Genomic DNA, 23974 nt, shown 5'->3' with positions numbered 1-23974 from the left:
TTCTCTATTTTTTAGTGTATGTCTTGGTATGACATATTGGGGTTATTATAGACTATTCATTTGTGCTTCCTGTTGGTGTGAATTTGAGTAAGCATAATAATAATAATAATAATAATAATAATAATAATAATAAATGTTATCTTCAGCGCTGTTCAAAACACCCAAGGTCACTGTACAATGCAATTAAAAACAACTAAAAAACATATTAGTAGGACTAAAAACAAACATTGCAACATTTGTAGTAGACCTATGTACATTAAGATGTAAATGCTCGTTTATAAAGGGACATTTTTAGATTAGATTTAAAAGTGTCCAGTCATTGGATGCTTCTTCTATTTGGTGGAAACGACTTCCAGAGCTGGGGTGCCGAGTGGATGAAGGTGGTCATGCGGGCTGGAGGTATAGTGAGGCTGAGATAGGTGGCAGATCTGTGCAGCCGGGTGCGTGTTTGTGATGCACTGTTGGTGTAGAAAGATGGATGGATAGGCAGATATGCAATAGCTAGATCATTTGGAGTAGCTTATTTAATTACAGAGGTATATTTAGTTGTATTTATTTTAATATAAGATGGGCAATTTCAATTTGAATCATTAAAGTATCTGCCAAATATCAGCTTCTTAAAGGTCACAATCCAGAAATATAAAACATGCTCTATGTTTTAGTTTATATGTTAGAAATGTAACAACAGCTGAGAAACTTTCTTTGACATTCTATTAATTTGGAGAAACAAAAGCCAGGACAAGCGCCGTGCATAAAAAGGTTTCAATTCTGATTTGGCAAACATTCAAGACAACCGTGTCTTGCAGTTATATTGTTGCATGTCCAATGTTGTACTTGATGTGCTGCTGCACCAGATGTGATGAGTTGGTTTTCATCATAAGCCTCACAATACTACCACAGTGGGGTAGAACGGATGGGTGTGGGAGGAGGGATTTTTTTGTGGACCTATCCCAACAAAAGATTTGTTTTGTACCCTTGGCTCATTGCTTTATCCACTAAAACACCACTGCAATGAATATACAGTGAATGGTGAATTTGACTGCAGTGATATGTTTTAGTTTTCATAAACAGTACATGTACACGATGTAAATTGGAGGAATAGTCATGTACATGTCTAATTTCGCGCGCGCGTGTGTGTGTGTGTGTGTGTGTGTGTGTGTGTGTGTGTGTGTGTGTGTGTGTGTGTGTTCCACTGTGGTGTCAGGGCAGCATCAACTGTGTGCGAAACCAACCCGCCTACAGTAATATGATTCAGGGCACTTGGCAACAAGCCTTCGACTCCATCTCCAACCTGACAAAATTAATGTTAAAGGCTCCTAAAAAAACAATTCCTAGACAAGCAAAATATTGGTAAATGACAGACTTTGAATAGTCTGCTCCACCATTACCATAGGTTTTGTGATGGGCTGTCAAAAAGGTGCAAATAACAGCTAAACTCTGAGCTATCTCCTGCAGTTGTGTGGAAAGATTCCTCAGGGAAGAAACTAAGATTGAACGGACGGATGGATGGAGAGACGGAGGGACATACAGACAGAGACAGATCAATATGTGGAGTAATGTGAGGACTCTATTTAAGATGCTAAACTTGGTTTCAAGGGCAACTGGTTCTGACACAACAAACTATAAAACTTTGTGTATGTTACTGTGTGCAGTGTCACGCCAGAATTACGGGCGTTTTGTTCGCAGCAATATACTTCTCTCACAGACATGAGCACAAGCCTTTGCATACTGATGAGGCATGTCTTTATGAGGGGAGAGTATCAGGGAGTGTGCATGTTTGCATACGTGCACAGGAAGCGACAGTGGGTGTGTCGGCCTGTGCGTGAACATAGATGTGGGATCACACACTCTGTGTCACAACTGTGTGCAAGTGTGAAATCGCTGTTGACAGCACTGCAGGAAGTGATAAACACGTAACAAATTCTCCCACAGACTAACACATTTGGAGAATCAGCCATTAGCTTTCTCTGTTAATTGCCATTGGAAATAAGCATTTAAGCAGTTAGCGTCTTTCCCAAATTGCCAGTTGAAATTAGTATATTAGCACTTTGTGTGGTGAGGCAATGTTTGAGGAATCCAGAAACATGGGCTGCTTAGTTCAGTTTCTTTCTTTTTTTTTTTTAATAGGCTATTCTGCATCGAAAGGGTCACTGGTTTTACTACGGCCAATGAATGAGGAATTTCTTCTACTGCTACATGCCAAATGGTTCAAGCAATGATGCACTTCACACAAGTTTGAATTCATTTTCTCTAAATGTATAACAACAATGCTATGGATGCTTTCACCGGAGAACATTATTGGGTTGGAACATCTCATGAAAGTAAACTTTCTCTGAAATCTTATTATTTGGGTCTTTATTGTGCTGACAACAAATAAAGATCTAATTTGCACACTTTGATGAAGACAATACCTCTGTTTGAGCGTCACATTTTCAGTGTGTTGAGTTCTCAGGGACACCGATTAAACAGCTCATCTTTTGCAATTTGGGTTTCTAATCTTCATTCATCTCACAGGCTTGCTTTTTGGAGTGAGAAGGTGTATGTGTTATAATAAATACAAAACCAATACAGCATACACACTATCCATTTAGCACAAATATTGGATGTAACCACCAGATTGGGCAAAATACAGAAACACTTAAGCTCTCAAAGGAATGCTCTCTACTTTCAGTGACTAAAATACTTTTTTCTATAACTGATATTTTAGTTACCCAAGATAGAGGTAAAATAATTGCCAAGAGAAAGCTACAAAACCTATGACATGATTCTCATTGGAGTGAGCGCCATCTAAATGCGCAACGAAGAGTCAGGTGTGTGTCTCTCTCTTTTTCATTGTTGTTTTTGTTTACACACAGCATCTGGCCAAGATGTTTATTGAGTTGAATGTATTACCAAAAATAGGCCCTTGGAAAGAATCATTTTCAGAGGAAAAGAAAACTGTCAACAGGCTCCTGTCAATTTAACCAGCTGCAGCTGGCATGGTTTTCTATTTGCTGAGTGCTAACAGGGATAATGGCATCATGGTGGAAGTTGGTCATAAAGATCAGCTCAGAAGAGGTGATCCTTCAATATCCACTACTTATTTTGAAGGGTGATATGTGATCCCAGTATTCAATGCAGGAAATGTATCACACCGATGGTAAAAAGCTTTCATTTAATGCCAGAAGACTGTGGGTCAATTTGAGGCATCTGATTTGTCTAAACACGCTGCATGTTCTCCCTGTGCCTCTCTTGATACTCCGTTTTTCTTTTTTTTTTAAACAATCCAAAATATGTTTGTTAGGTTAATACATGACTAGATGTATTAACTGTGATGGTGGATGTTTCCCAATTGTATCTGTATTTGTGCAGTGATGGACCAGCAACCCGTCCATGCACCCAGTCGTTACAGGATGCTGCTGCCTGCAGTGCTGAGATGGATAAAGCGAGTACAGAATATGTTGATGAAAGAAAGTTGTGATTCAAAGTATTCTATCTCCCTCTTGCACTTTAATGTCACTTCAATGTGTCCCATCTTCCAAATGCCATCATCAGTCTGATAAGACTAGATAAATGAAGGTTGTGTACAAAGTCGGGCAATGTAAACTATTTGTTTACAGAGTTGTTGTTTTTTTTTTTTTGTCAATATCAAACTTCATGAGGACGGAGAGGACTGACGCTACTGTACAGAGAGAAAAGCAAATGCTCTTCATTAAATGATAGTAGAGCGATGTAACACACGTCAACACTTAATTATGAATGCTTTTCCATGCAATCAAGCACAGATAGTTAGGCACAGAACAAGACGCATTCACAACCGCAAATGTGAATGAATGTGAGTGGTCTCCATTCTCTAAATTGAAGCTAACTAGAAAATCAATTCCATTTGATTTGCAACCAATTTCAGCTCCTTCTGGAGCCGTGAAAGAAGTAACAAATTGCTGTTCGACAAAGGCAGTTCAGGGTTTCAAGGATGACGAGTTACTAATTGGCCGGGCAAATTTATGCAGGGGTTATCTTCCTCTTATGTCCAATAGGTTCAAGACAAGTTATTGAACCCAAAGTGATGTCAGGCTGCAATTTGGTTTCGACAGAGGGCAGATAATGGGGTAGTTAGATATGAACTCCGATGCAAAAACAGCCAAGATAAACAATGCGTTTACATTTGAGAAATAATGAGAAATGCATCTTCTTTTTCATCCCTGAAAACCTCACATGTAATACACAACTTGAGAATGCCACTGGCCATTTCCTCAGATCATCTATTCATTTGTCATTTGTCATGTTGTTTTAATGCACAGACACAGAAGCCAAACACAAATTATGCTATTGATATTCTCCTATGGCCGGCAGCAAGAAACATCATTCCTGACCCGAGAAGTCATGAAACAATGTACTTTCCGAGATATCTTTGTCTTGTCATTGGCTATTGATTTTCCCCCCAACATACATCCACATCATATCCTGACAAATGTATTAATTTATATATCTATTTCCATGTAATGTTCCTCAAGTAGTTACACCATCATATGCTGCAAATGGTGTCACTGTAATACTGTCACTTTCGCTGTTTCAGTTATTGACAACAGCAAGTCAAGTCGGGACAGGTCTCGCTCCAGGCCCCATATCTGGAATAACCACGGCCAGATCATCCTCCCGGCTGATGGACGAGCTCCGTGATGTGAGAGTGTCAACAAAGTGACCTTAGTATGCTGGGCAGAGCTGCAGACTTAATTCAGCAAGTAAACAACTAAACAGCAATACTCTGTGAGAGCGAAGACACCAGTCAGATTAAATCACACACTACCAGCCAGCACACCACATTTCCCCCCAAAGGCCAACAATCTAACTCTGAGCCATAAATATTGGTTGTAAATTATCCTAAGAAGGCAGTTTTTCATGGCAGTAAGGGTTTTGATTTGCCTCCAGCTGAAAATCAAAGCATGATACAGACGGAGAGGACTTGTGCATCTAGAAAATCCAATAATCATGTTCAAAAATTGAAACATTCCTTTCATTTGGACACTGTGGCTTATGCACAGACTGAGTGTGTGAAGGCAAATTTCATTGTATATACCCAAACAGGAAACTAATTTATCATTTTTCTGAAAAGATTAATGGCAATGAATGCACTTATGGTGCACTTTTATTTTTCCATGTATTTGTAGCTTGTGCTACATTGCAAATATAATCCTCTTCATCGGAAAACCTTTGGGATCTCACCGTTATGCAGCTATAGCTCAAAAATATAGATGGAAGCTGTCTTCTCATTGTTATTTGGCATTAATTTTAGCCATACTTGTAGAAAAGGACAGCTATTATTTATGACACGTGCCTGTTTTTCAAGTAATTATCACACATCCTTTCTGCACCCTCTGCTTTAATGTGGATTGCAACACACAATCTTCATGATGGAGCATAGTGGCGTGTGCGCGAGTGTACACACTCACACTTTCCCTGCCAGTTACCTGGCCATAATTACTTCCAAATCAATTACACATGCACACAAACTAATATCCCTGACCATGATTAGATTCAGATTGGTAACAGCAACAGCAATGGCTGATCGATACCCTAATTTAGCAACAATCAATAAGCAGGCAAACCAATAAAATATTGTTATGAGGAAACCATCTGAAAACACATGTGGGGCTGTAAAAAGTCAAGCTGGCACCAATAAGGTAATTCTCCTGTGATATACGAGACACATGCAGACAGACTGTACACGACACACACAAATAGCCATACTTCAAGATTGTATTTATTTATTCCTTCCAGAAAAAAGCTGCTATACTTCCAGTACGAGATAAAAACTTCTTTATATCTGTGATAATGTTTTTCTTTTTATTGCCAATTCTCACTCAATTTCTAACTTATCTTTATCACCCATTCTAACTTTTTATTATTGTACTCCAAGTGTTGGATACATTGTACAATAAACCCAGTGACTACGTGACTATTCTAGCTTTTTGAAAATGTCAGATCCAAGATGCCAATCAAATCACTCACCCTACTGCTTTTTTTTTTTTTTTACCCTCCCATTTGTTTTAGGGTATGGAATAAAACCAGTGGCCTCATTATATGTTTGCAAGCTTCACACTGATCTCAGCAGGTCTATGGCATCTGTGATGCTCTGCTGCTCGGCATTTGATTGACTATGTCAACTTTACCTGATCTTTCATTTGTAGCAAATAATAACAGGTTTTCATGATGAGTCAAGATTTATGTTTAAGCCTTATTACCAGTGTGAATTATGCAGCATCATATGCACATATGATCAATTTTTACTGTTCAGCTAATTGCTTGTCTCTGACAGCGGGTAAAGTGTCCTGCACACTGAACCCTGAGCTTTCATTAATTTATCCACTGCATATGGGAAGAAACAGACAGTACCACCATTTCAACACAATAAGAACAGAAACATGCACGCACGCACGCACGCACGCACGCACGCACGCACGCACGCACGCACGCACGCACGCACGCACGCACGCACACACACATATGATGTAACAAAATAATGTGACTCACCAAATGGTTGGTGGTTCTGAGCCTTCCACTTCCAAGTAGTCGTACTTTTCCTCTGTCTGAAAGTCTGTAAAGATGACAGAGATGGTGTCTCCAGGTTCGGCCAATAGGATCCAAGTACAGTCGGCTTGGTTACCATAGTTGCCGGGGTAACCGGGACTGGTCACCACCCCACTGCCGCCCCTCACAGTGCCCCCACATGTGTCCTCAGCTGTCAATCAAATCAGAGTGACAAATAGAAAACCTGGGTTAGGGAGAGGAGGAGGGACCGAGGGGCGGACTTTTAAAAATAAAATTTCTCATTTTGGGATTCAATTTTCAAAGCTATATGGAATTGGGTGAGTCAATAGATTCAGTTTATCTACCAAATTAGGAATTAAATATTCAGATTTTAATATATGTGACATCAATTCTCAAACACTCAAGCAGATTACATGTCAGTCAGCCCAACTACTCAATTATCTCCCTCTTGGAGGAGATATTTTTCAGTTGAGATTGTTTTAGTATTACAGAAAGGCTTTTTTGCTCTTAACTCTGAATGTTATTTTGTGTTGTGAGTGTTAGAAATGGATGACTTTCTCATAACACATACTATGTCAAGTCATATTACCAAGCCATATTGTGGAAATATGGAGCTCTCAGGTCACACTTTATACATGGAGTAGATATATAAAAAAAAATACTCCTTGCATTTGCAGTGTATATGTGAGCAGTCCTTAAGCTCATATACTATAGTTGTTTGCCTTTAGGGCAACATATTTACTAGCGTGACACTGCTTTCTTTGAGCCAGTAAAGGGTTAGGCTGCAGTTCCTGTCACACTCAGAGCTGCTGTCCTCTCCTCCAATGATAATTTAAGTTTCCTCCGCTCTCGTCTCCTCCAATCACTACCTCGGAATTATAAATTTGATTGATTCCCAATTGGCTGAAGTATGGAGTCAGTCTTGCCAATAAACCTCCTTTTGCTCTCAAAACACGTAGTATGGGTATCATGGTAGATTTGACTTCCTTCTGTCATTAGAAATCACATCTGATTGATATCATTCCGTAATTGGTAGTAGTGCTGATTACTCTATAACAGATAAAGACACATGGATTGCGCTGTGCACACGGCATAAATTATACACATAATTTATACAGATACACTCACTGAGAAAAACCCCCCACTACATTGCACCTTTTCATTTCACTGGGACAATGGCTGTGTACCAAGTTGTTTCAAAAGATTTACTCAATACTTTCTTCATTATGACTCAACTAAGGTCAATAATTATATACAAAAATAAATAAATAAGGAATGCAATTTGCACAAGAAACTGCATCCATCAGAAATAAATTGAACCCAGCCAGTGCATCAGTGACTAAAGATACAATGTTGAACCTTTTTTTCTCGAGAGCATACAAGTCCAACTGGAAACGTGGTATAAATTATAGCTGTATAATTTATAGTTATACATAGAAGAGGAAATACTGTATGTAACACACTCTTATAACAGACATGCATTTCCCAACCATCCAGTAAGTGCAATTTTGGGATGACATGCAATTTGAGTCACTCCGCAACACATCACGTGTTGATGTTATCAGTATTTAGAGCAGACAGAGAAACACCAGATGTGTGTTGTCTTTAAACTGCGCTCACTGATAAGCTGAAAAGAGACACATCCTTTATAAGAGTGTAGGCAGGCACTGTCAGGTGCATATGCACATCCTCCGGGCTCGTCCAGGCTGTACGATGCCCCGGGGGAATGCATGTGTACATGACAGAGATAAAGTAGTGACCAAGCCAGACTCCACCCACAGGAAGGGGCGACGAGAATAACTGTGGTCCAAGACTCACATCTACCCACAGATGACAACCATTTGAAATGAATAGAAACAGTAAAAAAATATATATTGGAAATCGGACAGAACACTGAGTAGAGACAGGAATTACACAGAGGCTAACAGGGAGGAACATAAATCAATCGGAAGATATAAATAAATGTAAAATGAAACCAAAAATAGGGAATTCGACTGAATGAGGTAAAGGTCAAAACGGAGTATATCGAACAAGGAACAGAAACAACAGAATGAAACAAAACAAGTGATTTGAAATGAAGGCTGAAGACAGACTGAGCCTTCATCAGTAGATCGGAGAGTGAAGTCAGGAACAGTACACATGTCAACTGTTTCTCTAACATTAGAAACACTGCTGAGCAAAAATATTGCTGCACATTGGTGCAAGACTGCTGATTTACAAACATTGTACAGAAATACATTATTAAGGCAATGGCAATTACACATATTGAGATTGTTCACTGCATTTCACAGACAGACAGACAGACAGACAGACAGATAGACAGACAGACAGACAGACAGACAGACCTTCCACAGCTCGACAGTTGAGAAGATTTGTGTAAATGACCTAACACTCTGAACCGAGACCTGCTGAGACCCCGTCACATTTTCAGGAGAGCAATGATGCAGTAGACTCTACGTGCGCGTGTGTTTGAGTTTGCATACCTGTGTGTGTGTGTGTGTGTGTGTGTGTGTGTGTTTGTCTCCATACGGTAGGAGAGAGCAGAGAGCGCTGCTTGCAGGATGACAGCTGTCACAGATTTATCATGACAACAGCAGGTCGTCCACAAGCACTGATGGACATGTACCTTCACCTTCACCCACACCCACACCCACACCCACACACACACACACACACACACACACACACACACACACACACACACACACGCACAAACATGCACCCCACAGCTTACTGATGTGCCAATGACAGTTGACAGAAGGGTGGAATGGCCCCAGGGCGCAATGATGTAGCGTTCATTAGAAATAGAGGAAATTAAGCTAAAAAATTGAATTATCAGTACAAAAAAATAACGGTGATCTTTTGGATATGACATGTATGCACACTTAAAATCTCACGTATGTGTGTGTGTGTGTGTGTGTGTGTGTGTCTCCGCTATAAATGGGTACAGAAACAATAAGTTTCAGTACGGCAGTCAAATAATGTTCCCAAAAACCGAATAAAATAAATAACTTTGTCTACAATGTGCAAAACGTGTAGCTGCAGCATTATATCCACTGAGAGTACCAAAGCATTCACTTTCAATATTCAAGAAAAGACAAAAAAAAAAAAAAAAGACACTGACTGTTGTAATGAACATCTTTGTATGGACAGTCAGTTTGAGCAAAGCAAAAGCAGCACAAGTGTTAACAGCTACTTTTGGAGTGCATTAGCTGATAGCTCCACCCGGTCAAGGGCAATAACTGGGGCTATAACTTACTTTATTTGCAAGGACGTGTGTCCATATCAAGTTGTTAAAAATACAGGATTGAGGAAGATTAAAGTGACTCTGCAATTGAGGTAAGCAATTGTTTGTTTTCAGTGTTCAGTGGGAAAAAAAAGGAACCCAACACTGTATGATAAGAGGAGGCAGCAGCTAACCAAAAATGAGCTACTTTGCTTCAGCACCAAACAAGTAATAGTCTTAACAAAGGAAATTAAAAAGGAAGGAGTGCTGTTGCTTGTGTCATCTTGGTGAAAAATAATCAACCCAGCATTATATATACCGGTATATATATATATATGCATTGCTTACAAAACCACAATATATTGTAATATATATATATATACATTGTTGTATATACATTATATTGTTTTTTTATGTTAATCAGCATCATGTTTGCATGGAAGTCTTGACATGAACTTGAAACAACCACAGCAAACCTAAAAACCCAGGTAATGACTCCATGTGCTCATTTCAGCTGACGCGTGATGCAATTAGCATTCTGGCTAATTCTGTTGTGTATCATCTCGTGAAGGCAAGGCCGTACAGAGACTGCTACAGGAGCAGCTGCTCTAATAGAAAAAGACATTTGCTGCGTGTTTGGAGGAGGGGGTGGAGGGACCGGGGTTACCTATAGCACCTTCTGTTAAATGGTTGTGCATCAGAGATGACATGGCTCTCCATGTTGCACCTGCTAATTCCAGGTACCGCTTGCCCCTGCTCCATCAATCACACTGACACATCTTTGTGACAGTGTTAAATATTACTTGGTCCACCTGACATCTTTTTCTGGAGCAGTCTGGGCCCTGCCTGTCTCAGCTGCATTGCACAATTAATGCCTAACCACTAAAACAACATCTGTGGAAATATACTTTTCTTTCGGGAGAATTTCAACTTCACCTTTTTGTAAAGAAACCACATGACATGAACTGAGACGCAGAAGGGAATTTAATTACATACAAGTCTCATCAGATTCAAGCAGAAATCTTTAAATCCAATAAGCATTTAATTCAATCACAGCTTGACTACAGAGGAGCACTAAGATCACTGCAGCTTCAGCCAATGCATACATGGATGTTGGTTGAAAACAGGATACAAAACAAACACTATTGATTTTTGAAGTTATTTCAAACTGACTGAGTGGAATTATTAAAAAAAAAAATGGTTATCAATCATGGCTCTCAATTATTGTAAAGTGGTTCAAATAAATCCATACCTTGAATTTCCCTCTGGATTTATAAATTAATTATCCATCCATCCATCCAATGCCTCTGTCCATGGTGTTTTCCACTACTCAGACCTATTTATTCCTTTCCAATTTTTATATCTTGTTTTTCCGTTGTATCATTCTGTTCATGTGCATTTTCATGCAAAAGATTCATCTCATAAATGTAAATGTGCATTTAGCGGGAATGATGCTCATCTTTCATTGGCTTCCCCACAAGGTCCAGAAGCAGAGAGTGATCTAACTTTTTTTAAATTTCTCACTTGTAGCTTTTTCCAACAGCGTGTCTTCCTGATGCAACCCTCAGAGGGATGATTCATTTTTTTTTTTTTTTTTTTAATAGCACTGGTTAATCACCAGAGGGGAAATTCCTTCACAAATTGATCCATCAATAGCAGCCACACAGAGCAGTGCTCAGGGGGAGCTTGGGGTGTCGAGGTTCTTGCTCAGGGACCCCCCAAATGTATGTTTTCAGGAATGTGGGAGGAAATCGGAGTACCTGGAGGAAACCCACGCACACATAGGGAGAACATGCAAACTCCACATAGAAAGGCCCCGGGCCATACTTGAACCCATGTCAAGGTGAGAGCACTAACCAGCCTCCAAGATTAAACAATGATTAAACAATGATCTTCCAATACCAACCGAGCTGCTTAGACCGCTTGGCCACCACAACTTCATGTGCATTCATTTTCAATACAAAATGTTAATTGGTTAATCGTATTTAGCTTTTGCTCTTTATTTAGATGATTACCCATCCAGTAATTTTTTACACCCAATTAATCAAGATGCTAGAAAAATATCCCAGCATACATCTTGGTAGGCTAAAGGCAGGCTAACCTCCAAATAGGTTACCATTCCATGACATGACTACTGCTAATATATCACTAACCACCTATTGAGCTTGTCTTCTGATTGTCAGAACATGCAAAATCCAGAGAAAAAGGCCTTGTCACAGACTCAGGCCCAATTTACACAACTACATTTCACAGGAAATGTATAATTTCTGCACTTTAATTTCAGAAAAGATTCACGTTTACAATGCAGCATTTTGAAAACAATGTATATATGTACACAGATGCTGAAAACTATGTAGTTAGAATGCCAGGACACAAGTTTGTGCTGTTGTTTTTTGTAATGAAACCACACAAAAACATGTACAAGTACACAGACATTCGTATGGCCAGACAACAACGTTTGACTCCTATTATGGTTGACTCTCAACTATAAAACTATCACGTTGCGGGGGAATATGGGCTGGGAGTCATGCCAATCTGCAGCCCCTACTCATGCCTGTGCAGAAGAGCCATTTACTACAGCTGTGGTGCACATGTGGAATAGGAATGTTTCAGAAAAGTAGCATTTTCTCATGTTTTCACGGAGATGGAGTTGAAGCGTTTGGAAAAAAGTTGCATCTTCCTTGCCACTGTTGTCCAAACGGACACCCAAAACACAACAGAAGTTTTTTTTTTATTTTCACTTGACAAGATTGCTGTGCCATCAGGGCGTACAGCAGGCATTTTTGCTGTGAGGAAACGAGTGTTTCCCTTTTTTCTATTTTTCTCAATAATGTCAATAGTGTTTAACAGTGACATACACGTGTATGTCTTTGATAAAGTCACTGCTGAGTCGAGTTCTCAGATTATCCATGAATGGAGGCTTAAATGTTATCCAACAATACTACTTTATGTCTAAAATTCTTTCAATAAAATATGAGGCGCTGTATAATAAATGTCGCATATCACAAATTAAATCTTAAAGATTTGATTAAGCATTAAGAGAAGAGTCTTCTTTTAGATAAGTGCTTCCCATGGGGCTCCACCAGCGAGGCCAAGCTGAGTACATCTATAGGCTACACAGCTGCTCTGTTCTCTACTTTTCTTTCAGATGGCAACCTGGGGAGGCTGAACTCATACTCATGCCCTAGTGCACTGACCCACAGGAGGTGGGAAAGTGTGTGTGGAGGAGGGGGGGGGGGGGGGGGGTGTTGTATGTGTTAGTGTGGGTGTGATTCAGTGTACAAGGTACAGGGGGAAACGTGAGGCAGAGCTGGCCATGTTTCCGTCATTTCCTATCACATCGAAGGGCTGGTGTTGCACTTTTCTTTGCCTTTTCTTCCCTCCCTGTCTTTCTGGTTGTTTCTGTAACACTAATACGTTTCCCCCCCCCCAGATGGTCTCTGCTGCTTTTCTCTTTACTTCATCAAGATCATTTTTTTAATAGTAAAACAGTACATTTCCATCTCTTTCCTCCTCTCATTATCTCCCCTAATTTGCAGTTCTCCCTCCATTCTTCCCTCACTCTGCCTCATTCATTCTCACCTCTCACCCTCCCAGTCTGCATCCTCTCCTTCTCACTCTTCACAGTGTCTTCTCTCTCATTGCCTGGGGTGCTTTGATCACTCGTTCTCAGCTTCCTCATCCAGCCTCTCTCCCTCTTCCCTCTCTCCCCCACCCGTTCATCCCTTCTTCCCCACTGTGCTGTCATCAATATCGCAGTCATCTGAGGATTCCTTCCTTATCCCTCTCTGTCTCACTGTGTCTTTCTTTAAGATCTTACTCTGCTCGCATTACACTCTCCATCCCTCTCTCTCCCCCCTTTCTTTTTCCTGCTGATTGATTTGATGTTTAATGGCTTTTCTGGCCTCTCCTTTCCACTTTCCGTATTTCTTGTCTCTTTCCTTGCTTCTGTCCCATAACTCCATCCCCCTTCCTGCATCACATTGATAGACAGATCACTATCAACATCAGATTCATACACATGAGAGAGAGAGAGAGAGAGAGAGAGAGAGAGAGAGAGAGAGAGAGAGAGAGAGAGCGAGAGAGAGGGCGAGAGCGAGAGAGAGGGCGAGAGCGAGAGAGAGAGAGAGAGAGAGAGAGAGAGAGAGAGAGAGAGAGAGAGAGAGAGAGAGCGAGAGAGAGAGAGAGAGAGAGAGAGAGAGAGAGAGAGAGAGAGGCTTCAATCACAGATGACCCAGTGTGCTGTCAGCCTCTAAGGATTATAGGCCATCTACATCATCCTCTCCTCTGCTCCGTCTTCAGGCTGTATCCATCCATCCTTTTTGGGCTCTTATCTGCATCCACCGACCCATCCATCAACCTCTTGCCCCCAACATACTCTGAAGCTGAATATATATTGCTTCCTTTCTGTCTCCATCATCACTCTTTCCATACATTTCATACCTCAGTTTACCTGCCATGAATGACCATAGAGACAAAAGGTGAGACTGTTGAACATGTACACACAGATGAATCCCCCCTGCAGTTATTTCTAACAAATTACCCTCTGATCTGCGAATTCACCTGGTATTCATTGAGCTGCACTGTGCACCTGCACTGTGAGTGTCACGCTGCCTGAATGCACTGAGGGTGAATTTTCACTTGTGGTCTCAATGCCACATTCACCATCCAGTTATGCCAGGATGCATTAAGTGGTTGGAGATGCATATGAATCAGACCTCACAGGGAATGCCATGAGATCTGCCAAACTCATGGAATCTCTCTGTGGCATTGTCGACAGCATCAAACTTGACCTCTGGATGCAATCCAGCAATAACGTGGAAAATAAGCTCTGCAGAGAAAAGGGTAGGGTGTCATAAATGATTCTATGTCAGTATTGATGACCCAAATGGGTCCCACGTTTTAAAGTAAGGCCAGACAATGGATTGTTTCTTGCAAATTTAAAAAAACTCACGATTGCATTCTGATGGTCACCATGGGCATGGTCTACCAAGAGAGGGAGCCTCAGAATAAGTAAACGTTATGCTTGTATTTTGATGATTGTATTTAAAGAAATGGAAATCAATAGTGGTACCCAAAGGTCCTGCTCACCCAGTCACCAACCATAACATACAGCACTATTGACTTCGTACCTCTATATTATAATAATTATTATTTATTTTCCCCTGATTTAATTTTTGGAAAAATGCAGTTATTGATATTCGTTAGTGATGTCGTCACAGCAAAAAGACCTTGATTTTATTTTATTCTGGCTTGGGGCTTTTCACTGTGGAGTTTGCAATAATCATCTCCATCGTCCACTCGTGCCTTTGTGCGCTTTCTCCTGGTAAGCCGATGTCCTCCACTAAATCAAAGAAAGCTTGTCAGGTTATTTGATTGCAAGTGTGTGTGTAGGTGCGCTGGCCCTCTGATGTGTACAACTGTACAATAGATTTATAGATGTGGCTTGAATGAAGAGTTGGATATAGTGTTTATAGAAGTTATATAATTAGATGGATGGATGGATGTAAGTGTAGAAATTGGCAGGAACCCCCACCCCCCAAAAAAAACAAAAACAAAAACAAAAGCAAAAAAAACCCACAAAAAAAAAACAACTTTAACCAACATCGGTGACAGTGAGCAAAGACATTTGTTGTGATGTTCTTTTTTTTTTTAGCCTTTATTTTACCAGAAAAACTTTTTTGAGATTAAAACTCTCTTTTTCACGAGTGTCCTGGCCAAGGCAAGCGGCAATACATTCAGGTTCCAGGCAATTAATTTCTGACTTCATCTGAAATGTCGTGACATCAACTCAGTACTCTTTGATCTACAATGGTTTCTTGTGAAGCTTTGACACCACTTTGGCTTATTTTCCTGCACCATTATGAACCTTTCTCCATAAAGCAGCAAAACAGATGTCAAAGCATGTCTCTCCAGAATGGATTGGTAAAGCACCACTTGGTCAGCCGTGTTGGTGTCCAACTCTAAACTCAGCAAAAGACCCAGGAATTAGAAGATTTGGATAATTCACATCCATGCTTCATAGTTTGCGCACTTACATGCACCATTATGCTACTGCTACAAATCTCTGATGGAGAATTATCAGTAAATGGAACTAGTCATATAATGTGAATTGTCAATATGTCTCAATCTACTTTTGTCAATACTCCATTTTAATTTTTTTTGTTCCCCACCACTTCTCTTTTGATTAGCACTCCAGCATGTAATAGGATATTGGACTGTTTTTTTCCAAGTGTGGCACTCAGCTTACAAGAGCACAAAATAAACAGAAATCTACCTTGAGGACTTTCAGGGAAGATGTCTGGCTTAATCTAGATGTTTGGGGAATTATTTGTGTGTGGATTTATAAGTTGATATGATGCATAACGGGAACAGTGTTTGCACCATCTGGCCTCATGTTACTTGGCTGCAGCTCGGTTATGAAGCATCCTTGTTTTTGCCAAATGTAAACCCATCTGGATGCAGAATAAATTGTGACATCCAGGGTGAGATCACATTTTTTTTTTTTTTTGATTCACTGGTTCAGTGTTATAATAATTCACTGGAGATGGACAGTAAGATGTAGAACATGTGGTTTCCTTTTGTGGGTGTAGATTGGTGTGATTTATTGGGAAATGTGTATGCTGTTGTTAGCGAGCTTTAACTTGTGACCACGATTTGTGGGAGGCTCCCTCAGGAATTCAGATATGAACTGCTTTGTGGTTTTAGCACTGAACGACCACATTTGCTTTGGAAAGCTCAAAGGGTTGATAACTGTCACACCATATTCAAAGCAGAAAAATACCCACATTCAAACGTGTGGTCTTTATAGCGAGGATTGCATACAGTCTTCTATCATATTTATGTATTTTTTCTTGTTCTCCTCGTGTACTGCTTATATTTTTCTCCCACTCTGCTTGACGCTTGTTAGAAACATATTGGTGTCCGTCCTCTCCCTGGGCAGCATTAAATTGTCGACGAACCGTCACAGCGTTGGGGGCACACACTCACCCACGGAAACCTAGTAACCATGCTGACCTTCAGCTCCTCCCACCATCTGTGCACAAATCAAAGAACAGATGCTGTCTGCCAGTCAACTAACAGCCTGACATTTAGACGAATTAGGGTAAAAGAGTGATTTAATGGTAGATCAACAGATTGAGCCCTAAAGAGTAAGGGCAGTGATTGATCGACAGATTGCAATCATAATTATTATCCTAACAGTAACCATATGACCCTGACGAACTGAATCATATGAAGGCTTGGTAGCAGATGCAGTGAGATAAAATTGAATCATACTGTGATTAGTAGCTTCCCAAGATTGTTTCCATTGCAAACCCATTCATCCTGAATCAGCGAGTGGTGATAGCTAATAAAGTTCCTTGGCTCAGTATATGATTTCTGATAAATTCTATAAATGACCAGACCAACCATGTTAACTTGTGATACCACGTTTGACCTACTGGGGTGATTCGTTTGTCAGCATACAAGTTTATCTACATTATGTTGTGGGTGACATTGTAGGGCTTCAGTATTTTGGGAAATCAAATTGAGGAAAAGGGTGAAGCAGGAGTAGAAGGAGAATGGTCCAGGCTCTACCTCTTTTGCAAGAATAGTCCAGAGTGATATTGAGATGGATGAGTCTGGCATGCCTGTTTTCTAATCTGGCCATTAAATAGACTTTCTAAATTATGAACTGTGGTGACAAACTCCTGATATTGTGATATATAGGCATGACCTCTCATTCATTCACCCTCTACCTGTTCCTCTCTCGCTCCCTTTCTCTCTCTGTTATTCCCCGAGCGTGGGTGTGTTCGCCCGTTTGACAGAATGCGTGAGTGTGTTCGCCTGTGTCTGTCCCTGGATTTGTGCGAATGTCTACCTATTTGAAAGTCCTTTCATCCGTGCGTGAGAGAGGCAGAGTGTGAAAAAAGAGAGAGAAAGAGAGAGCCTGGTGTGGGTGAGTGTTAAATGTCATCGCTGACATCTTAAACAAATAGCTGCATACTGGGAGTTTAATGCATCAAAGCCCCGATGAAACGCATCCCCTCTTCTCCCTTCCTTTTCTCAACCATATTCAATTCTCTTCACTGTCCTCTTTTTCTCCCATGTCATTTAATTTTACTATGCAGTGTAATAGAACAGACATTCAAAACAGCCTAAATATGAATTCAACAAAAATAAATGAAGATAAATGATCCCTAAAAATACACAGAAACTCATCATCAGTTATTTCTCCATGTTTTTTTAATAGTTAAACCAGTTTTGAGGAAATTATGTGTCTGATGTCACTACTTTCCACAGCAATGCATTTGCAAAGTATTACTATTATGACACTGGTGATTCTGTTTTAGTGGGATCTTTACATTAGACTTTTGTAAATGTCCAGTGAAGAACATCTGGGTAATGTTTCAATAAACTGGAGGAGGGGCATGATTAATCCTTAACTAACTCAGTCCTTCTGAGCAGCATGATACAGGACTCCATCATCTGCATGCACAGTACGCATTTACAATCTTAAATAAATCTTATGTTTCCTTTATTGGACCTGCATTCTTCTTTTTGCCTCTGGGTAGTTTATCTCAGTTTTTTTTGTTTCTATATTTTTGTAGCTGTTTGTTCATAAATCCGTTTCTTTGAAAATTGATTCATGAACTTTATGCTCAGGGGAAGTAACTTGTTTTATGCATTTTGATGCTGCTATTGAACAATTGTGTGACAAGTCATTCCCTTTGCACATTCACATAAGAATAGCACCTATGTGTACCAGCAGCAAATGATGATAACGCAAACATGTATTGTCATCAAGGACCTGGCCATCATATTGCTCTGGTAATGCCACAGAATCCAATCAAGTTGAAACCACACATTACCTTTGCAGCTTAGCAAAATATCAGGGCTGGAATTACAACAAGTAAGAAAGATAGGCGGGAGATGAAGTGTTGGCTGTGAGCAGTACTGGCATCAAAGTGATCGTGAGGACTGACACATCCAAAGGCTGCCGAGAACACTTGTGTGAATATGCTTGGATGTGTACAAGGAAGCTTCAGAGGGTACCTTTAACTTTCATTTTGGATGAATTATAATGGACTCTGAAATATTTATTATATAAGGGAAGACACGTACAAGAAGAGAGAAATGGGAATGATGAAACACAATTAAATTGACAAACCATGAAGTAATGTGTCTTTCTAAAAAGAATTATTAGATTACTGTCACCAAGCATAGTCACAGTAAATAGTGTCAAAAAGAATTTGATAGTGAATTGCCACATGTCTCCAGTGATGGCAACCTCTCAGAAATGCTTATGAGACCAAACTTAAAGTGGCTACTTCCAAATAGTTTCTGACAGTCCATCTATAGTCACAACAGACTTGAAAAGGCAAAGGCAGTTTGGCCTGACACATATCAACCCCAGATGTATGGTCAGATCAGTATGCTTGACTACATCTGGTTGGCATTTCGCCCTACATGATCGATACCTGCGTTCGGGATGCTGATCAATATGAGGAAGAAAAAGTCAGCAAGCTGGTCACATATAAGAGCCTGTCGTCAACCAGATCAGCTGCTCTTAACATGGAGATATGACCTTTTTTGATGTTCATGTTTAATACGCTGCAAGTGAAAACATATGCGTGGTGAAGGATCAGCAGATCAATAATATTTATGTTTAAATGCTGTTCATTGTTGCTGGCAAACTTATTCTGGCTGTTCTTCTCCAGTTCAGCTAACTACTTCCTGAAGTTGACACTGTTTTGTGTCTTTTTATTTCTTACTCTCTGTCTATTTTATGTCACATATCTCAAATTAAAAGTGAGGTTAAAAACCATGTATATACATAAAATGAGAAATAGACAATAGACAGCTTCTATGGTATGACCTTGAAATGAACACAAGAAGTTTGAAGAATCAGCTGATGTGTGGTGATTTTTGTGTTTTTCTTTTGATTAGGCCACCTCAGTCCAGCTAATGATCAAGAGTGGAGTGACTGGATTGATGAATTGGAGGAATGGGTGATTGATTCGATGAAGCCTTTTATGACCCCTGTATTATCAATATGTTTGCCGTGATAAGAGAAAAAGGGCAAAAAGCTGCTGCCAACAAACAGGATAGAATACTAATCAGTTTCTATAGACTGTGTTATAAACTGTTCAGGCATACGTGGTCCTGTTATTGGATATGTGTTTGTCTGAATGCATTTACAACAAAGCAGGAAAAAAATTAAAGAGTGGTCAGACGTGATAAAGACAGTCTGAGATATAAAGGACAGACAATAAAGGCAAACAGGAAGGAGAAAAGTGGAGCATCTATAATGATTGAGGTTCTCATTCGAGTAGTCTTTCGAATGGAAAAATACAAAGCAATAGAATGAAAGTGCTGGCACAACAAAGAGATCCCTGTATTGCGCCTGTGATTACTTTGCTTTTTTCAGTATTTTTGGTTTCATTTCTTTTTAAAACAACGTCATAAAGGTCTATTGAATAGTTCAATAAATACAGTACATACCTGATGGTTAAAAGAGAGTTCAAAGGTGGGGCAATGTTTGGACAATTTAATTCAATAAAGACATTAATTTAGTTTGTGATTAAAGGCAGATGCAGAGTCTGAGTTTAAATATTGAAAATGCAGTCGAATACACTTTAATTAATCATTTTTAAATGTGCCTTTCAGACATGGTCTCAGCCTTTTTGGATTTGCCGTTTCATGCCTTGATCTTTAGTGTGTTCTGTTTGTGAATTGTAGGAATACATTCTAAAGTGATGTCAATATAAAATTGGAATGCACATATAAAGACAGAAAGGTGCTGTCACAGCAGAGACGATGGTGAATTCTCTAATGAATTGCTACATAGATAAAGTTAGATCCTGACAATGGTCTCATTTATCCCTATCACTCAACACTGCAGCCAAAACGACAGAGTCTTGTCGTGACAGACCCATCTTTTAGGTAAGTAAGGTTACAATTTAAAATGTGGTATCCATCATTCGGCTGTCATAAGAAAATCTGATGACGACTAATAAAGGCGTGAGAGACAGAGGTGAAGGAGAGAGACGTTAGTGGAGGAAAAGACAGATTGCAGACCAAACCAAGATGATGACAGATTAGTTAATGAAGAACTCAGTGGCTTCAAGGTAAGAAAACCAATTAGAGGAACCAGCAGAAGCCCAAAGAGAGGAAGAAAGAAAGATGGAATGAAAGGAATTACAAAGAAGAAGGATGGATATTGGATAGGGATGGATCAAGACGATTGAGAGGATTAGCAGGAACAATGGTGAGATAAGCTGAGAGATAGAGGAATATGAAAACAGATAGGAGTGACAACAAAGGGGTGGAGATATTCAAAGAAAGAAATGTGTTATGTGTAGAACAAGCCCAATTATTTAAAAAAAATTGTGAGTGTGATGAGATGTCAGTGTGGTGAGCATGGTACCCACAATGATGAAATTATGTTTATCAAAGATATAGAGGAACTAAAAGTCAACAAACATTTGGGCTCTCATCTTGCTAAACAAAAGTTCAGTTATGGAAAATTGATGTAATTTCACTTCACATTTCACTGGCAAAACTACACGTTTTCTTCAATTTCTGAAATTATAACAACAAAACTATAATGAAACGATTTAATAATAATTAAGGATGGGGAATGTGTGTACCTGCTTGTGTTAAAATATTTTTGAAATCATCTTCACTGTCTCATTCTGTCTGTCTTCAATGTTTAATGGAGGTGCTGGAAACTTTCTTTTTACAGCTGCCTGGAACGCCATGATTCTTTTGATTTTGGATTTTTTTTTAATCAGGGTTTTTTTCCCTCCCACTCCTAGCCTTTTTGCTTTCTGCCCTTGAATTCCAGCTGTAATTCAGTGTAGTTAGTCATATGAATGTTTCTTTCTTTACAACCTTATCCACTAATTTCTCTCTTAACTCCCTCCATCTCTCTCTTCATTCGATGGTGTCCACTCAACCAATCACTTACCCTCTTCTAGGAAAGGTCCATTTCAAGCAGTTTTAAATACTCCAAGATCAATGCAGGAAATGTGTGCGTGTGTGCGTGTGTGCGTGTGTGTGTGTGTGTGTGTGTGTGTGTGTGTGTGTGTGTGTGTGTGTGTGTGTGTGTGCATTTGTGAGTTTAGTGTGTGTTTGAATTATTTATGAGGCTAAAGTGCTCCTCTGGGAGAAATGCAGTGCAACACACTTCTAATATCTTATTCACAACATGTCTATCTATGTTTAAAGCATGCATAGCCTTGGGAAGTTTAGGTTTTCAAACCATGGAATAGATGACCTTAAGCAACCAATCTGAGAAACATACTGTATGTTAGAACCACACCATCTTCCCTATGCTCACATTCTTCACAAGCTATATCCAAGTGAAAATGTACAGTGGCATTCACACTATAAAATTCATCAAAGTGGTTATCATTGGTATTCCCATTTTTTAGTTTTCCCTGAGGCCTCCGTAGCTCCCGCCCACAACCCCCTTTACTACAGCAAAGGCCAATGCTGATGGGCCCACTCTCACACAAGTACAAAACTTAAAGTATTTTTCAAAGGTTTAGAAAATATTTTGCAAGCCTAGATCAAAAATGTTGATCGAGCTTTGCAAGATATGAAGAAGATATGAAGATGAGGCAGCTGGACATACTTTGTCATTTAGACAAATCGAAATTTTATTTTGTTGATGACAATGATTCAGACCCAGCAGATATATTGATTAAAAAAATACACTACCTAAAAAAGTACAAAATAAATACAAATACTTGTGACCTATCAATCTCCGACAACTTCCTCGGGGAGTCATGAGCCTCAGTTTGGGAATCAACTATCACACATCTCTTCTCCCATGGCAACATCCGTTCACCTGTATGCCGACCCCAAATAAAGAGTTCATGGAGAAGGCAGGAGGTATAACGGCTTCCTACCACAGCCCAAAAGCATGCATGTGACAGTAATTGCTGTCATCAAATAGCACATGAATGTGAATACTTCTGCGTTTCCACTGTCATGGCTGCCTTCTTACATATCGAGATTGAAGTGGCTCCAGCTTCATAACAACTCTATGTATGTAGGTAATGTGGTGAATGACATGGATGGATGGATCCCCACAAAGGTAAGTATTGAAGTATCATGTTATGAAAAAGCCTCAAAAGAAATAGTTGAGATGCAAATTACACAGCAGACTGCAGTTGCATGCCAACATAAGGATTTGAACTTAAATAATTCATTTGAAATGCCACTTAAGTGGCATTTCAAATGAACTTTTTACCAGTTTGATTTAGCCTTACCGTATGTGCACATCAATATTTTATTGGTGTACATGTGAGTCTCTGATTCAGTGTGCTCATCATTAACATGGACCATCATAGGCATCCATGCGTACTTCTGTAAATAAACATGGATAAATCTATGAACACTGTGTGAAACTGTCATTAGGATTGAGAGCATATTTGTTTCATAAACAGCAGTGTATTTGCATGTAAAATAATGTGAATGGGATAAAGGGTGTGCATCTCTGAGTCATGCATAAGTGACCAGCCTGATTGCATTCTACACTTTGAATGATCCAGTCATGCATGTTGACTATGGATGTGCATACTATCTCCCAGTAGACTGTGTGTGGGTGTTTTAGTATGCACCTGGCATGTGAATATTTACAGTTGCATAAGCACGTGCATTTTGTTTACAACATCATGAATATGAACACATGCTATGCCAAGAGAGTTGTAGGATATATATATATGGTTGTTAAAGTTCACATTTTTATGATCAGTCCTGAATTAGTTCTGGAGCATGACAACAACATCATACACGCATTTATATGGAGAAAAATTGTGTGTATGATTAAGCACCCTGATTCCAATGTATTGTGTGTACAACATCCATGCAACCATGCAAAAAAGTCTCCAAAGTCCAAGATCCAAATAACCCCCAAGACTGTGCTTATGAGGGTAAAATACCTAAACAAGACATTTTGGTCTTTTTATTTGTTTTTCGTGCCACGATGATCATTTGTATAAAGCTATAGGTATACACCGACACATCATTATAGTACTACTTCTGAATGCTTTTATACGCAATTTCATCTATCCACTGGTGTTCAAACCAACCTCATCCAGCCTTAAGTGTTACTATGATCGCCTAAAATTCTTGCAGGATATGTATGTATTTGTCATAGTATATAACATTGAGACATGCCTTGTTTAACTAAGCTGTTGTCCTGAAGCCATGCTAAACAAGCAAATC

The 23974-nt window shown here is 39.6% G+C and overlaps 1 protein-coding gene across 1 annotated transcript in view; it reads right to left on the bottom strand.

Annotated features, from left to right (window-relative positions):
* The window catches only part of csmd3b (CUB and Sushi multiple domains 3b), a gene marked incomplete at both ends in the record, with an annotated part of 464348 nt that overhangs the window by 165802 nt on the left and 274572 nt on the right, over nucleotides 1-23974 (bottom strand). The window contains one exon of the mRNA XM_080515545.1: nucleotides 6511-6718. Within this exon, the coding sequence (XP_080371671.1) occupies nucleotides 6511-6718 (208 nt within the window). The remainder of the gene's footprint in view (nucleotides 1-6510; nucleotides 6719-23974) is intronic.

This window comes from Blennius ocellaris (genome assembly GCF_963422515.1).
Source record: "Blennius ocellaris genome assembly, chromosome: 20".
In the NCBI taxonomy this organism is placed as follows: Eukaryota; Metazoa; Chordata; class Actinopteri; order Blenniiformes; family Blenniidae; genus Blennius; species Blennius ocellaris.
Note: the sequence above shows the minus strand (reverse complement) of the source record. Positions and strands in the feature narration are given on the sequence as shown.